The 17,313-nt window shown below is 48.3% G+C and overlaps 5 protein-coding genes across 5 annotated transcripts; 3 read left to right on the top strand and 2 right to left on the bottom strand.

The window, feature by feature from the left end:
* Positions 1–1,534: 1,534 nt before the first annotated feature.
* Positions 1,535–3,381, bottom strand: BKA55DRAFT_684331 (major facilitator superfamily domain-containing protein; the record flags this gene model as incomplete). The annotated part of the gene is made up of 5 exons (XM_046198626.1): positions 1,535–1,905; positions 1,965–2,605; positions 2,656–2,991; positions 3,043–3,143; positions 3,205–3,381. 5 exons carry the CDS (start codon positions 3,379–3,381, stop codon positions 1,535–1,537), a joined length of 1,626 nt encoding a protein of 541 aa, XP_046054886.1.
* Positions 3,382–6,108: 2,727 nt separating this feature from the next.
* BKA55DRAFT_500936 (uncharacterized protein) lies at positions 6,109–8,067 on the top strand (the record flags this gene model as incomplete). Its single annotated transcript, XM_046186782.1, has 1 exon — positions 6,109–8,067. One exon carries the CDS (start codon positions 6,109–6,111, stop codon positions 8,065–8,067), a length of 1,959 nt encoding a protein of 652 aa, XP_046054885.1.
* An 867-nt stretch (positions 8,068–8,934) lies between these two features.
* Positions 8,935–10,548, top strand: BKA55DRAFT_554241 (uncharacterized protein). The gene has a single exon (XM_046191578.1). It carries the CDS (start codon positions 9,045–9,047, stop codon positions 10,407–10,409), a length of 1,365 nt encoding a protein of 454 aa, XP_046054884.1. The 5' UTR covers positions 8,935–9,044; the 3' UTR covers positions 10,410–10,548.
* A 623-nt stretch (positions 10,549–11,171) lies between these two features.
* Positions 11,172–11,954, bottom strand: BKA55DRAFT_533849 (uncharacterized protein; the record flags this gene model as incomplete). The annotated part of the gene is made up of 1 exon (XM_046189521.1): positions 11,172–11,954. One exon carries the CDS (start codon positions 11,952–11,954, stop codon positions 11,172–11,174), a length of 783 nt encoding a protein of 260 aa, XP_046054883.1.
* A 2,851-nt stretch (positions 11,955–14,805) lies between these two features.
* On the top strand, positions 14,806–17,137 carry BKA55DRAFT_589539 (uncharacterized protein; the record flags this gene model as incomplete). Its single annotated transcript, XM_046194951.1, has 2 exons — positions 14,806–14,852; positions 15,445–17,137. 2 exons carry the CDS (start codon positions 14,806–14,808, stop codon positions 17,135–17,137), a joined length of 1,740 nt encoding a protein of 579 aa, XP_046054882.1.
* Between the last annotated feature and the right edge of the window lie 176 nt (positions 17,138–17,313).

Raw genomic sequence — 17,313 nt, 5'->3', positions numbered from 1 at the left:
GCATAGGCTATACTCAAGACCTACTAAAGACTTCTTATCCTGTACGGTTTTTCACGGTTTCTGATAGAGGGCCTCTGACGGCGCACTAACTTCCTCGACACCATGTCTTCTTTGTCTGTAATGATTGCTGAAAGTCATCTGATACTGTCTGGGAGCTCAACCGGCATCATCTAATATCTCTCGTTGACTATCGAAGCACATTTCGTTGAGCCTTCAGCGCAAAGAACCTTTCAAATTTCACGGCCAAGAAGGATTACAAGTTCCATTTGACAACACAAACAACGATACATCAAGCCGATACACAGATCAGTATTTCACCACGACTCTCAAAACCTTATCCATCTCTCCTTTCCACAATGTGCGATTCCTCACAGATCAAACGCATGAGGATAGTCATGTTCGCAGGGCTTAGACCATTGTCTCTTTTGAATATACGCACTTAGGCGAGCTTCATTAAACTAAGGATGAACCACTTGAGGGAGGATGTGCACAAGCAGAGGTATAACGAGAAGATACTTTTGACAGTGGAGCGTTATAACGTAAAGAACGGGCAGGGATGCCTCTAGGCATGATATGCCTTCCAGCATTTCTTGTAAAAACGTCATTTCAGCAATTATAATCCTAATAGACAATATACAAGAGGACAGTTCTAGCCTCTCATAGTCTCGTTAGTTAAAGGATAAGAAAAACTAAGCCTGTGATTCCCATTCTTTGTCTCTCGTATTTGGTTAGATCTCGCTGAGATGGTACAGCAAGTGCCCGAGGTGGAGAATGATCGGCCGATGAGTGCGGGGTCCACGGGTGTACCTTGCATTAGGCGGGATTGATAAGTTAGCGCAAGATGAATTGAAGAGGGGATATTTCCATGGTGTATCTCGAGCTACCCGAGGGCATATGACTATTGCCGAAGCCTATCAGAGCTTGGCACATTCGACCCAACATATACTGGGCGGAGATATGAGTGATGGACTATCGATCGTTGTTACAGTTACGCTAAAGCAGTTAACTTCAAGTCTCCCTTATAACCACCAGTGAATGGTGAGATGTCATTGTAAAAGCCCTCAGGGATAATAGAAGCAAGTATTAATGATAAAGCTTTAATGGTGATTTAGTCACTTACTTGAACAGCAAGTTTCATTTTGCGGCGACAAGCATATTGGGCTAGTACAAGTAGGGGATATTAAAGTAAGGAAACAAGACGAAAAAGGAAGAGGGAAGAAAATGACAATATTTACAGAAAACGAGAAGATAGAAAAATACCTAAGTTGGTAACTCCAATCTCATAGTAACTGCCAGTAAGCATGAGTTCCTGTCCATCTGCCACTCCGCAGCATCTGATATTTCCATGTGCGTGCCATTTTGTATCTGAAATTGACTAGAGAGCAACCGCATATGATCTCTCTATTATAACAGGGTGTTAAAATAATCCAGGCTCTCTTATTCCATCCTTCTTTCTAACACTATAAAAGTGACTCACGTTTGAACTCAACTCCCGAAGCAAGCTCATGTATGCTCGATACCGATCTAGTGTCGTCTATCTCCTCAGAGGTTTCTCCTTAATCCAGAACGCCAACAAAAACGACGCCACAAGGTAAATGGAACTCAAGGCAAGTGATGCAATCCCCGCGATTTGGTAACTTGACCGAACCTGATTAGCCAAATGAGGCGGCAGTTCTTTGATATAATCAAGACTCTGGCGGACTTTCTCCTCGATATTACGTGCTTCTTCCCCATCGGGGAGCCGAGCTGCCAGCTGTATTCGAAGAACTTGCTGAAGTACAGCAGATCCAGTGCTGATGCCTATGCTAGCCCCAAGGGATCGGAAGAGATACGAGCATGCTACAACGACAGCAGTGTCTTCGGCTGCAGCATTTGCGAGGAGGCCAATAAGCGTTGTGACGAAAGCTAAAGGCTATTAGCAAGTAGGATCTCAGAGATTAGTAAGAATTGCTTTTTTCCCATACCACAACCAGCTCCGAATGACATAATAGTAAGGCCAATGGTCTCTCCAACGGTTGAACGGAGCCAGGCGAATAATCCCAGGGGGATAATTGAAACAAGAACGAGGGCGTAAGCCGACAACGTTATGGCGTAGAACCTTTCTGTTCTTTTAATGATCCATCCACCCAGAATCGAACCTGCGACACCTGCAATCATGCCTGGGACAAGCAAAGAACCGCTCTGAGTAGCACCTAGACCCTGAACAGCTTGGAAGATGAGAGGTAGAAAGAAAAAAGTTGATGTCTGTCCTGCCCCTGAGAAGTAACCCACCCCATAGCAGGCGAATAAGCCGCGATCGAAAATTATGTGACCGGGCGCAAATGGATGAGAAGCCACATTGATTTCGATCAAAAGAAACAAGGCAAACAGAATTGGTGTTGAAGATAGAGCGACGACGGTTATAATATGTGACCATCCAAGGTTAGAGCCAGAATCTAGACCAAGGAGGAGAGCAACTACAGCTGCCACGAGAGCGAAAGCGCCGAGAAAGTCAATCTTGCGAACCTTGGCAAACCAGTGGTCGTGTTCAACAGGTGGAAGATCGAGGACGAGGTAGACGGCTATGAAAGCAAGGAAGCACAACGGGACTTGACCAAGAAACGACCTAAAGAAAGCGATTAGATGTGTCTAGCTCAAATGATACGCAATACTCACCATCGCCAGCCGACTGAATCAGCTAAAATTCCTCCAAGGGGAGCTCCAGTAGCAGTCCCAGCGAAGAAGAGAATACTGATCTTGCCTTGCCACACACCACGATCCTTTAGCGGTACGAGATCACTCAGAAGGATGGCGACCACAGAGTTCATACCTCCTCCTCCGATACCTGCCACGGCTCGCGCAGCACAGAGTTGAGCCATGTCCTGGGCAAGACCACAGCCCAGACATCCCAGAGAAAAGACGATATAGGCAAAGAGTAGGCATGGTTTACGGCCAAATATGTCGCTCAGCTTACCGTAGAGAGGTTGGGAACTCGTCAGGGTTAGGAAGTATCTGATCGAGTATTAGTCGGGGCCTATACATCTGCCGTACTCTGTGACTCACGCAGTAGCGATCCAACTGGTATTGTTCAAAGCATTTAGTTCGTTACCAATTTTGGCATAAGTTGCAACTGTTAGAAGTTGATCGGCAGCAGCGAGGTAGACCTTGTAGGTTTTGTGAGCATAAGTCCGTTACGTGTGTAAGGGTCTTGGGGATACTCCATACACCAATTCCGACAGCTGCGATGAGGAGATGCAAGTTCTTGTCACTGTATAGTGCTTTGGGAGTATCATCGTCGGATACTTGTTGGTTTTCGATATTCCTCGGTGTATCGTAATGATTACGATCTTCAAGAAGGGGCGAAGCCTCTGATGGGCTTTCTGAGCTCAAATTGCTGTTCATATCTTTTCCCTTAATAGCACGTGAGTAAAAGAGGAGTTCGGGATATTCTAATATTACCGCCTGAGATGCACTAATGAGGTGTTTCCAGGTTGAGAAGATAGGAGAGGCAAGAGTATTTAGCAATCTTTCGGCACGGTGATGCTGCAAATAAGATATTGACCTTGCTTATGGGTTGGATCTAAAGTCACAGTCAGATTCAAGCAGCCATCAGACGGCACAATCGGAGAAACGGATATCATTGTAGGAAGACGATCTATGTTAATAATGAGTGAAACTCCTCGAAAAATAAAGGGACATTTATATCTCAGATGATATCGAATGCTCGTTTGTGTAACTAGTTTAATTTGTCCTTGTGAAGCACTGAACGACTCTCAGCTATCAATCTTCCATCCTGTATTAGACCTCTCATTCAATTAGTATTACCACAAGATAAAATTTCTAGACTAAGTGTTAATGTCATCATTCATACTCACCTGTCAGACAAGTTCAATGTCAGCGATCTATTCCATAGTCGTTGTAAACTCGGAGGAGTAGTCAAATGTGATTGAGCAGGGATTTCAATATCACTGTTGAAGACTGATAGATTCCATCACGTTATTGCCATAAGACCACATAAAAGAGCTACATGAGTGATTAAGAAAAAAGAACTTAAGCCTTGAATCACAAGAACAATATCGAGGCCAATGGCCATTCAGCGTGTAATGATGCAATAACTTGGACAACACATCGGTTTCCTCATTATTACAAGTTTATTTATGCACCCTTGTTCATCGACGTAACGTTTGTGCTGTTCGCATCATCTACGCTGTGCGGGTTCGTTCACATGGGATTGATCTGAAACATGGAACATTCGACCAATTTTGACAAGACAGGGGCTGGTTGCTGACTCTGCCAAGATTGCTGGATCAGAGACGAATGCGGGCTAATCTCAGTGAGCATGACTGACTAATGCCAAACGCGTTATAGAATAGAGACAAGGTCTCGTCATAGCCGTTTCCCTGCCGTTGCTTACATCATGTTAATTAATTCGAAAGACTCTGGCAGTTCGGGACGACATTTCAACATTACAGGATCACAGATGGTGGATTGCCATTCTGCAGCTTCAAATTACCTGTGGAGATGCTTGGACTCTGGAGGATCGATCGCCCCAAGTGTACACATACAGGGGAGAGACGTGACGCGTTGGGCGATCAATTGCAAGGGTCGGCAAAGTACAGTACATCGGCCGGGCAGTTGAACTGTGGCGTTCTGCTGCAATGTGAGAGTTTTTGAGACTCGTATAAGCAAATGAAGTGTATGTTAAAGTTCAAGAATGGGATATAAAAATATTGTGGCATCTTTCGGAGGACGGAGAGAAAGACAAAGACAATTTTTCAATGTCTGAGTCAGGTTGACACAACCTTAGGCTCTGTACTCTTCCTGGACAGCGAATAAGAGCATGTGGATGGTGAGACGAGATGAAGGAAAAAAGCAACATCGTGTGCATATTACGAACGAGCCACGAGGAAGTGCTGCAAGTATCCATATCAATCCATTGAGATACATCTTATTATAATCGACAAGTTACACAGGTGTCTCGTGTATAACACTCATCAATTCAGTCTTGCAGATGTCATTAAACTCAAACAGAAACAAACATTGAACTAATTCATACCATTGAATTCTCGGTGGTTGAATCAACCTGATTAAGTTTTTCATCCGAATTGAATTGAATGCCGTTGAATCTAGTTTAATGCCTGCAGGGGTGAGTAGTGACGTGGATTCAGCTGCAGTGAGCCTGAATTCCCCGCCCAAGAGTGACTGGCTGGTTGTTTCAGCTGCCATGGTCTTGTCCCCAGGTCCCCTGCTTCCAGACGCTATGTACCGGAACTCGACGAGCCACATGCAGCAATGCGATGGTTCCCCAAGAGGTTGAGATTTCGGCGGCCAGAGAGACTGCACAAGCCACACCAAGCCTCCCTCCGCCCATCCCGAGGCATGAGCCAAGTACTGTACATTGCGAGATTGCCCATGCAGTTTTGCTTGCTTTGCATGATGCTAACGCGCAAGTCCAAGTCCCAACGGCTTGGTTAAGAGATTGCCCCGGTTGAAGACGGCGTTGGTGTGTTTTCGATGAAACCCTGGACAAGCTGTAGAGGGTCTACTAAGGAAGAGATGCTCGTAAACAGGGCAGGACATGAACCAAGACCCAAGAACGAGAAGGATCGACTCGAGGCCTCCTTCTTTCCTTTCTCCCACGCTCTGATCTTGTTTCCTTACACTCCTTTTTTTTATTTATTTGTTTGACAGTTTTCTTCATCCATCATCATCCACTTGTTCTCCATTAATTATCACTGTTTCATTTCCTTCTATCCACCTCACATCGGGGATTGATTGCACTTGTGTACTCTCATTCACAGCTCGTCCCACTTGATTCAATATCAACCTCAAGATCCATTCTTTGCCGGTTTCACTTGTTGGCTTGTCTCTTCTGTCTCCCTCCCCCCACTTGAATTAGTTTGAATCTACCTGTAAGCTCCCTCGAGGGGCGGCTTTCCCGTGATCCCCTTCCATATTATCAAAAGGATTCCAGGGCCCGGCATTTCATACGTTTTACCAGCCTTTGCATTGCTGTGTTGTCGCGTCCCTGGTTTCACCTGTTTTATCTTGCCTCAAGTTAAACAGCATCCCCCTTACTCCTGCTCCTAGTCTGTCGTCCAAGCTTGACACGACAGCTTCTGTTTCGTCATGGTTACCATGTTGAATACAAATTCTCTGCAACCGCCTAAAACTGGCTCATCTCGCTGGTCAAAAGCCCTTCCGGATGTCCCAGGTCCTGACGATCCAAGTTTTTATGACGATTATTATGAGGAACCCTCCCCTCGTCTACCTCCCGCCAAAGAGCTTCCACCACCTCCGCCGCGCTCGACTAGTATAGCCAACGCGAAGTCGTTACCTCCATCACTGCCGCCGTTACATCTGCTTGCGGTTGATTCCCCTCCGTCTGGTCCGCCGAAAATGGCTATCCCACGCCGGCCCATTGGGAAGCTGCCTGCAAACCCACCACCACCACCTCAGAAAGAGCCGCAGCAGCCAATCTCATCACAGATTCCCCCATCACCTTCGGAATCACTATCGAGTATTCTGTCGGCATATTCACGCTCGTCCGGTGAATCGCTTGTCAGGTCGCCTTACGGAGCTAACGACAGTGTTCGTCAGAGTGAGGCAATCTCATCACCGAGAGACCAAGCTCCACTCGCCAACACCAAGACTGGCACGTTTATTACTCCCTCTGCCCAGCAACAACAGCAGCATCACCAACAGCAACAACCGCAACAGTATGTTGCCCAGAAGCTGCCTGCCAACGACACTCGGCCACCCCCTCTTCCCTCTAAAGACACTAAATATCACCTTCCAGCCACCCCTGCTCCAGTTCGAAAACCAGTTTCAGAGAATAAGTTGTCTGAACTGAACTCAGCGTCGTCGCCTTCTTCCCAGCAGCAGCCTCAGCTTTGGCGTCGTCGGTCGTTAAAGGCCGAGCGGAGCCTTGAGCTTCCCGACCTGAAGCTTATTGCTAGCCACGGGTCGACCGCTGCAACGCAGCCCGGTGTCGCACCACCACATGTTCACCAGCAGCTTCCATCAAACGGACCTAAAATTTCCACAATACCAAACTGGCAGCCTGGGAGCACCAATCCAATAGCTCCTGCTGGTCAGGACCCCCGAACGTCACCAGCCCCTGAGCAGGTACCCGACACCCCGACCATGGGGATCAATAGTTCTAAACTGAACCGTCTCAAAGGGAAGCTTCATCTTCATCGCAGAGGGAAATCATCGGGCGACACAAGCAAGTCACCTTCAACACCACGACCTGGGACCAATCGCCCTCCCACGCCTGAGTATCAGAAGGAAGATATCAAGACCCCCGTTGTTGATTCTTTTGTTTCGCCTTTGTCGCCCGCTTCATCACCAGAACCCGTTGCGCAGGTATCTCCAGAAATTTCAACTAACACCACAAGTGTATTTTCTCAAGCACAAACTCAAGAACACCTAAGAAGTAATGGTAGCATCACACGTAAGGCTGTGCATGCTCCTAAGCTACCGAGCCCTTCGGAGGACAAGCCGGTTTCGGCATCGCCAGAGGCGGCATCGTTACCACCTTCGGTCACCGATTCAAGGGGAAGTCGAGGATCTTCAGGCAGTGACACCGCGGTTCACCAAGTCGAGCCTCCCACGGAAGTTCCAAGTCGATTCCCACCACGGCATTCATCCGTAAGGTCGAATGCCCCGCCCCGACAATTAGCAGCTGAACACGATTCAAGATTGGTACCATCCGAGTCTCAGGGACCCCTTTACAGAGGCAGAGATGGTACCCTGTATCCCGAGATGAAGATACTGCGGGAACCCGATCCGCGTGCGGCCTACTTCCCTAAACAGTCCGAGTCACCTATACCAGAGGGTACCATCTTCAAGGCGCCGCCACTGAAAAAGTCTCATTTTAATTGTTACCATGGCCATAAGACGATGAACTGCCGGACCAACAAATATTATCCATTGACTTGTCAAACTTGCGACAAGTCGGATGTCGAAGATAGATGGACTTGCAGTTTCTGTCATCTACGAATATGCGAACACTGCGTCAAGAAGCTTAACAACAGTGGCAATGACCTGCGTCGACTAGTTAGCCACTCACAACTCACATCATAATCGAACCCACACGAGTGTTGCGACGAAATTGTCTCTTAATATTCATCCGTCATTTACCATTTTATCTCATCACCACATTATCCGCACTTGTCATTATCATGCTCTTTCCTTTGTCACCTATAGATTCTCCTCGCAGGTTTGATCCGAGTCACGCATTGCATGTATTATATACGAAAAGGCCATACGAGGGTAAGCCGGGAGGGAAACATAGACAGTACGGGATGTCGTTAATCGCGACCTGAACGATACCACATTTGCTAGCAGCAGCATGTTTACGAGCTCAGTGAACAGGAGGAAGATGAGGACATATTGTCCATTTTTTGTTGGTATGATCTGACGATATCGAAAAGGAAAATGGACTCATGTTTGCTGCTTCGCTGGGGCAGTCTGATACTACGGATGTTAATGCGCTGACCTAGAAGGGACAGCTTGATTAGCTATTTATCAATGAAGAGAAAATACCTTGAGATAAGGAATGGGTTGCTGAAAATTACGGGCTCAGATTACTGAACGAGTATTTAGACTGGTATAGTGTAATGTTGATGATCACAAGATGTTGTTTGTAGTCAGAGCAAGACTCTACAGATTCCCATTTCCCATGGTCCTTGATAGCATGTAAAACGCAACTGACATAAACTCTTGTATAAGAACAACATTGCTTGGTATGCTTTTTGAATCCAGATAGCTTTTGTCTAAATAACTCCATGCGTTTCAGCTAACCTCCACCAGAACTAGAGGCTCACCGAGTCCGCTAGTGAAGCACCGCCAGCCTCCACCCGTACCGTGGCCTAGGGTAGCCGTCCAGTCACCATGCTCCGGCTAACGGAAGCTTCCTCAGGGCAGGTCCACTTTCTTACCGCATCGGTAGCCTAAGCGACCCTGAGTTCTCCAAGCTTCATCACAATAAACATTCACTTAATACTATCAATCCCGAACCCGTTCATTCCATTGTGCGATGGACTGTGACGGATACCACTATGTCCACGCTACAACGCTCACGATCACTTCGAAAACCTGCTTCTTCCACCACAACCACTGCTACTACTAATGCGAACGCACCAGATGGTTCACCGAGTCGCCTTCCTGTAAAGCCCTTGACCAGAAGTGCGACCACATCCAGCAATGCGAGAACATTAAGAAATGGAACAACCACAGGACTCTCCAGGGCGACATCTGTTAGGCAACCCGCTAAACCAGTAACATCCGAGCCTGCGAAGAGGGAAACTCGATATCCTCCTTCAACCACGACCACAAGACCTCGACCAGCGGTGAGGCCGACCTCGGCAGATGGCCCGACTCAAATAACCAGAAAGGCCCTTGCCCCTACGCATACGCGCGCAAGGAGTACTACTACTGGCTTGAGAAATGCACCAGTCTTGAGACCACCCTCTTCTGGTTCGTCAGCTAGCAGCACTACTACCACTTCGACGACGACTCGTCCTACTCGGGCGTCGACAACTTCCAACAACGAGAAGCTCTCAGGCGCCGCACCTCGCCTTCGCCCGGCCTTCTCAACTCTCCAGCAACACTACTCACCCGCCAAGTCCTCTGCGCCCAAACCACTGACATCAACATTCCTCGCTCCGCCATCGCCATCTAAACTTCCGGCCAACGTCGCTGCATCCGCCGAGACAAGTCGGTTGCAAACCGAGCTTCTGCAACTTCACCTTTTGCACCGAGATGCACCGACCGTTGACGCTACCTGGAGGGCTAGTGCCCGCCGCAAACTTGGGGAGCGATTTTCAGAGCTTGCCAGCGCGAGTAACCAGATCGACGATCAGGAGAAGGCAGAGGTTGAGAGGGAGAATATCCTGGCGCTCCGTAAGTGGGCTGTTGGCGGTGGTCTGGAGGAGCGCATACAGATCCTAGATGCAGCCATTGCTGGCCTATGGGCGCTCGAGGAACCCGGTGGTCGTTATGCTAGGGTCGTAAGGCGATTTGAACGATGGGTTGATCGCATGTGCGAAATCGAAGAAGCGAGACGTGGAGGCGGGGCTTTACTTCAGGAGAACGACACGCTGTTTATTGGCGAACTTGATTCTGCATGGAAGGATGAATGCGCTGGTTTGGTACGACGATTGGATACCATAAAGCGACAGCTCGATCAATTGGGAGATTTTGCCAATGACGACCAAGATGGAGAATCCAAAGATCAATCAAGTCTGCAACACATGGTGGAAGGGTCAAGGGAGCTTGTGCAGGGCATGCTGACTGAACTGGCTGTCATGGACGATATTGAGGGGGATGCGCTTGCGCGTGAAGATGAGTGGATTGAGAGAATGAACCGAGACGATGAAATGGAAGATACCCCAAGAGCCGGAGCGGTTTGGAGAGCCGTGTAAGACATTGCCCAAGTTTACAATGTTCTATGGGCGGGTTTTGGACATCAGATAAGCAGCATATCACCTAGATCAGCGACATCACAGCAGATGATGTACTTTCATGTTACATGTAGACTAATTTTTAATCATATTTGGGACTGAGCTGCTCTAGCTATGTCCATTGGCCTCGAAAGGAGAACTCGACAAGCAGAATGTGCTCCTCTATCTCTTCCTTGTGCGTACTGGCATAGATCGATCGGATATCAAGTAAAAACAGACACTGGCAACTCAACCACAGTTCTTTCGAACCCGCCTTCTCTAACTCGAAACCATGGTGTTGAGGTTTATTTTTATTTTTATTTTTATTACTTTTTTTGCAATGTAATTTCGGTCATAGCATTTGGGAAATTCCCTACCTCAAAACAAACGCCTCTAAATGATGGCCACGCAAAAACGAAGTGTCGTCGTTGAAATATAGCAGTCATAAATGGTACTTAGGGGATCATCGATCAGGTTCGGATGCAATATAGCGTGGCAGTCTATATCCTTGCCGATTCAGAGATTTGATGCGTCTCATAGTGTTTTGTCCTTCCAATATCGTGAGGGATGCTAAGGAATAATGAATTGGAAGTTGAGCATCCAGCTACCCCGCGATTTCCGCACGATGCCAGACCCCACCTCGTGCGACAACACGTTGATGTGGTTTGCATGCTATAGTGAGTCAGGCTAAAGCTCAAGGACTGGGTAGAGGTGCTTCTTATTAAGCTAGCTTGGGTGATGGTATCATAGGAAAGCCCTTCGCGGAAAGCTGACGCCCTCGACAGCAGGCTCGTCGACGAACCAACTGCAGCGTTCACCAGTACCCTCGTTGACAAGAGTGCAAGGCAGGCCACCGTCGGTATCGAAGATCTGCTTCATGATGTCCTTCTTACCGCCGCCAGTAGCGACGAACGCGACACGAACGGCGTGATTGACAACTGGAAGGGTGAGGGTGATGCGCTTGGGAGGAGGCTTAGGGGAGTCTTCAATAGGGGCAACCCAGGCGTCGACCTCACGGAGCAACTCATGGCCAGGGAAAAGAGAGCAGGTGTGTCCGTCGGGTCCGCAGCCGAGGAGGAGGAGGTCGAAGATAGGCAGACGAACCGAGTCGCGGCTGGCGAAGCTGGCAACGAGTGTCTTCTCGTACTGGTCGGCAAGTTCTTGCAGGTCGTTCAGGTGTTCTGTATCGATGGGGTGCACGGTGGGCTTCTGGTCCTCGGGGATCTTGTCCAGAAGTTCCTTCTTGAGCAGGGCGTAGTTGGAGTCTTCGTGGTCTAGAGGCACAGCGCGCTCATCGGCAAAGAAGATTTCCCAGCGCTTAAAATCGACGACATCGTTGGGGCCCGAAGAGGGGGCCAGGAGGGCTTGGGCGAGCGTCTTGGGAAGCGAACCACCAGATACACCCACTTTGAAAGCGCCGTGCCGGGCGATACCGGCAGCTTGGCTTTGGATAACATACGAACGCAGCGCCGGGGCGAGGGCGTCAACGTTGCGAAATGCGAAAAGGTTTGGTTGTGTTTTACCCATGGTGACGTTTGTGGTGCGGGTTTTGAAGCTTGCGGTGAGTTGTGACGATGTGGGAGAGTGAAGATGAAAAATAACGGAACAAGGAGAGAGACGAAGAAAGACCGAGGTGCGTGGTTTTCCTGCAGCTCTGATTGATCCTTAACACGAGTGAGAGAAGACGTCAGTGTGTCAAGGGTATAGGTAAGGCAATCGACGCAAATAAATTATCAGGGTGTTGTTTAAACGTTGTGGGATAATTTGATAATGTTGTAGGTATAAAGGCTAGAAGAGGCGGGGTTCCATGGAAGTCACAGTGGGCCTTTTTTCTAGTTTCTGGTAGGCACGGTAGTATTGGGTACCTACTTCGTCATCGCAGTGGATCAAACTCCCGTTGGTAAATGTCGACCCAGACATGGAGCAAGAGCACTGAAGACGGGGAAGCACCTCCCCACGAGTAAAGTAACTTACTTGCCTGACTGCCGGGGTGGGGAGGAACGAAAGCGGTCTCACGATGGCTTCCTTGGTACCTCAAAAGTTTCGATGATGGTTGAGGGCAATCAGAATGATGAAGCTCAGTGGGAGCTTACAGCTAGGCCAGTCTCGGGTACAGAAGACGGTATGATGAGTGCAGTGGCGTGCTAGACATCTATGGAGTACAGTGAGATACTAAGGTATGTAGTTAGGCCTTTACTTTCTGACACTGGCATCTCTGAATCGTGTATGGCCGGTTTCTGTTTCTAGATAATGCAGGTCAACCATGGGGCAGTTTAGCCGCGTGGTGTCCCGTTGAGAAAAGCTTATCGGATTGCCGTTTGTTCCAAGTCATCGTTATAAGAGTTGACATGGGGATCAATGAGGAAAGCTAGTCCTGCTTATGGAATGATTGCATTCAACCTTGGTGGGTAGGTCCCATCTTGGAATATTATCAATGATGGAGGTTGATGAGAAATCGTCATCTAAATTGCTTGAAAATCTTAGAGAGAGATCTTTAAGCATATTAGATCTAACTTACAGCGGCTTGACATGTGGCCTTAGTTGCTGACGTGCTATTGAGCCCTACCTAACCTATCCTAACCCTTGTCAAAGCAATGGAAGCCAAGCGACTTAAGAGGTAACCAAAGTAGCATCATCATCACCAGGTGGTGACACAGCATAAAGCCTATAGTCAACCAGACAGCTCCTTGGCAGCTCCGAATTTTGTTGTCGGCTTGGATCGTTTTGGTACATAGATAAGGTAGGTAGACATGTGTTGAACGATCAATTACCTACCCATCCAACAGTAAGGTGCTCCTACAAAAGGAGCACAGGCCAATTGATCCGGGCAGGACGCCTGGATTCATGCAAGGAACAGACAGAAGAAACTGCCAATTCTGACGTACTCACTTTATCCTCTGATAAGGATACCCAGGTGTAGGGAGCTTTCCCGTGGCCTGAGGTAAGGTAGGTAGATAGGGTCAATTAGTAGTGTGTTGATACTTTGTTGGTTTTGAGCTTTCGCAGCCACACCTCAAGCATGTGCTTGCCCAGCTCGGCGGAGCTTTACTGAGGGTTGACTTCATGACGTATGTCCGGCTAAGAGGGCACAGCGTTAGGTTAGCTGGTTTCTCGGCGGGTTTAGGCGCGCCGCTAGCCGTTCCGTTTCAAAGCATCGTGGCGTGCTCTTTAGCTCTTGTCTTATGAGGGAGGCTGTCAACTTTCAATGACTTAACTGATCGCCTTGGGGTAGAGCTTTCGTGGAAGAAAGGGGGTATATCAGTCTTAAATCCAGTATTTATGCCCGGCTGCATAACTACCTACCTGCGGTGCTTTCTATCCAGTTGTGCATCTCTGTGGATGTTTGTGTAAGTCGCTATCATCTCCATCGTGGCTGGCTGGCCCCGGCAGAATTTTCCAGGGGATGCCGGCTGGTTAAACCCTCGTCCACCTGGTCCCTGCTCATACCTGGTCTGCCCCTCCAAAATTCTGAACCCCTCTAGCCCCTCCATTTATGCATTTCTCAGGTGAATATCCATATGGAAAACGGACGTCTCTAGAAGCGTCCAACAGCTTCATTCTCTGTAATCCTCAGGTCATTCGTGAATGCCAGAGTCTCATCGACTACCATCCGTTCATACGATATATTCTGCGTCGCCTGATTCATGTTTGACTCATCAATAGACCATGCTATCAAAGAATCATTCAAGGCCTCCTCCTCAACTGAGGGGTAACAATAAGCCTCTTAAGCTCGTGTAAGAGACGGTGAGTGTATGTGCTTGTTCCTGCTACACTCTCATGCATGCAGGGAATTCTTAGGCTCACTGGCACTCGAATCGACGTCGACTTAAGAAATGGGCCCGTCAAGTCGGCATCCGAGTATGGCAACTCTGAGAATCCGATGTGAAGCTGCACTGCTGCATATTCTTTATTATTTCAGACTTGACTAGCAGGCAGGTTTGGAAACAGGCAAGCCACTTGACCTGCTGCATATGCAGCACAGCACCAAAATGTTGTTTCTGCGATCGATCTCAGGTTTGTCATTAGAGCTGCGATTGGTTGCTTTCCTTGGCCGTCGTCTAAAAGACCGGCCCGGCGAAGTTGGCTAATCGAACAAAAGAGCTTGATGAAAGGAAAAACGACATCACTTCGGTTATTTAATCCGAGAATTAAGTTCCTTGTGTAATGATCACATCAGTTTGGATCTCGAGGACCCTTGTATTATGGCTTCCTTGTCAATATTGAAGCTCAAGCCTTTTTGTATTTGACAGCTGCGAGTCGAGCAAACGTGTGAGGGGTGTGGAGGAGACTTTTTAGCCCACCTGTGGGACGTTCTGGTTTTTTTTTTCTTACTCTGTTTGGGGGTTTAAAAATTGAATTGGAGGTTGAAACGGGATGGATGGACCCTGGCGATCAAATCATCAACGGACGTCCGTTCCTTCTCTGGTGAGTCGTGATCACACCGCACACTTCTCAGTTGCACTTTGTTCTCGTGTGACCCGGAACCTTCGCTCCGACATCTACCACCAACCAACATCAATAGCCAACCTTTGGTTTGGCAGTCAGAAATTGCCAAGCCTGTTTTCTTTTGTTTTGCCAACTGCTTATTGAAAATACCCTGTTTTGTCTTCGGCGAAAATATCAAGATTCAGGGTCTTGATAGGAAATCACCCTGGCCTGCCCTACCGAGAAGCCTCCCGTTGCAGAAGACGACTAATATTAACGAATAGCGAATCACCGCACTCCCCCGAGTTATTCTCCCTTTCTCGATTCCTTAGCTCCCCGATCCTTGTCTGGTAACGAAACGACTGTCATCGTCACTTCTAGACTTGTCTTTCTTTCTATGCCTCCTACTTTTTATACGACTGCTACTTCTGCGGATTCAGACCAGAGCTGAACTCTGCTCTACACCAAGGGTCCCGTATTCAATTCTTGGCCTAAATCCATTAGTTCAACTTTTCTCTGGCTCCTCTTTACCAAGTCCACTCTTGTCCCAACTTACACAACTTGTTGAAAACACTGGCTTTGACTTAACTAGTCATCACTTCGACGATAACGATCTTGACATGGACCCAACAGCCCGGAACGAGCAGCTGCTTGACAGGCGATCACAGCTCACAGAGGGACTTTCTAGCCTACCCTATGACTTGATACTCTACCTCAACCGTGCCGCTATCCACTCGGATCTAGGATACCCGGACCTTGCAGCCGGTGATGCATACCGTGCACTCTTGCTAGCAGATGAGGTTCTCAATGAGGGCTTCGAATATCATGAGCAGGCCCTCGAGTCTTTGCAGATGCACACAGCAGTTCCCTTACCCGATGTTCTAGCACATGGAAACCTTCCTCAAGATGAGCTACAGAGCCCCGAGACTGACCTGGAAGTCGAAGACGAGGCAGTTAAACGATTGGCCATATTGGCGCAAGTTCGTGCATATCAGATCCTTTCTCTAGGTCTGTTACTCTGTGGATCACTACAGAGTGCTGCCAGCTTCTGTCAGCGCGGTCTCCAGCTCTCACCATCGAATCAAGAACTACTCGACACCAAGAACAACATAGTTACTGTCGCCCGCAGAAGGCTTCGTCGTGATGATATCGACATTGATTACCCCAATCTCCCCGATCAAGGTCTCGTTCGTCGCGAGGTCTACCCCTGGAACGACCATGAACCTGATCGTTTCGCCCCGGAATCACTGGCTGAACTCAACGAGCATTTGAGTGTCATGGCACCAAAGTGTGTCGTCGAAGTTGCGACCTTACCTGTCCTTTTAGAAGGAGCGAGCAGCACCGATGACTATGAAATCATTCCAACATGCAAGCAACTTGGAGTCTTTGCCAAGGAGGATATCGCCCCTGGTGAGGTTGTGCTGAAGGAATACTCACTTCTGACTGCCAATAATCGCCTGAAAGACTCGATCTGTGACGCATGCAGTTCTGATCTGCCACCACTAGGCAGCGAGAACGAACCCGTCAGTTGCCCTCAATGTTACGATACGGTATTCTGTACCCAGTATTGCTTCGATCAAGCCATGGAGCGATATCATCCAGCAGTTTGCGAGAAGGATGTTGATGCAATCGCTAAGGACCCTGATGCATTTGAAGCGGACCAAACCCTTTACCTTCTGCTGCTCTCTCGTGTCTTGGCTATTGCTGCTCATGAGGAGGTTAATCCCCTTGATGTTCGAGAGGTCAAGTATATATGGGGTGATTTTGTTCCGACTCGGACCAACGACATCAACGTCTCACCAAACGCCGGCCCGCCTCCTGAGTGGACACTGCCATTTTCTTTCAAATACAATATCGAAACCCCTCTCCACGTTTTGGAAAAGATGGATATCGATATATACTCCTCGCTCGCCGAGAACGATCTATGGGTTCTCAACACACTATACGCCAAGTTCAGGGGCACTGCTTCGGCCCGTAAAAATCCTCGGGATGGTCGCCCTGATGTCGCCGCAGTGCACCCGTATTGGTGTCTTGCGAACCATGATTGCGATCCCAACGTCACATGGGAATGGGGTGGCCGCATGGTCCTCGAAGCCAGAAAGGAGCGTGTTGTGGGTTGTCGTCCAGGAGGTATCAAGAAGGGTGAGGAGATTCTCAACCACTATTGCGACGTCAATTTACCTGTGCAACAACGACGGGAATGGGCCAGGGGTAGTTTGGGCGGCTGGTGTATGTGCAAACGGTGCCGCGATGAGGCTGCCATGGGAGAAGTAAATCATGTTTGAGAATTTCATGTTGTGAATTGGGATATTGTGAAGTACGGAGTGGGTTTTTGTACCTTTCAGGGATAGGCCTAGATAAAATGGGTGGATCGATCATAGCAAGTTTGTGCTTTGGCATGTTGGTGTTGAAGCCTGGATAGGCAGGTGAAGGATATCATTTGAAAGCCTCGAGATACCAC

The sequence above is a fragment of the Fusarium redolens genome, assembly GCF_020744475.1.
Source record: "Fusarium redolens strain MPI-CAGE-AT-0023 chromosome Unknown BKA55scaffold_2, whole genome shotgun sequence".
NCBI classification, from domain to species: Eukaryota; Fungi; Ascomycota; class Sordariomycetes; order Hypocreales; family Nectriaceae; genus Fusarium; species Fusarium redolens.
Note: the sequence above shows the minus strand (reverse complement) of the source record. Positions and strands in the feature narration are given on the sequence as shown.

Coding starts and splice junctions, on each gene's coding strand:
- BKA55DRAFT_554241 (XM_046191578.1), top strand. CDS start 9,045: ATGTCCACGCTACAACGCTCACGATCACTTCGAAAACCTGCTTCTTCC.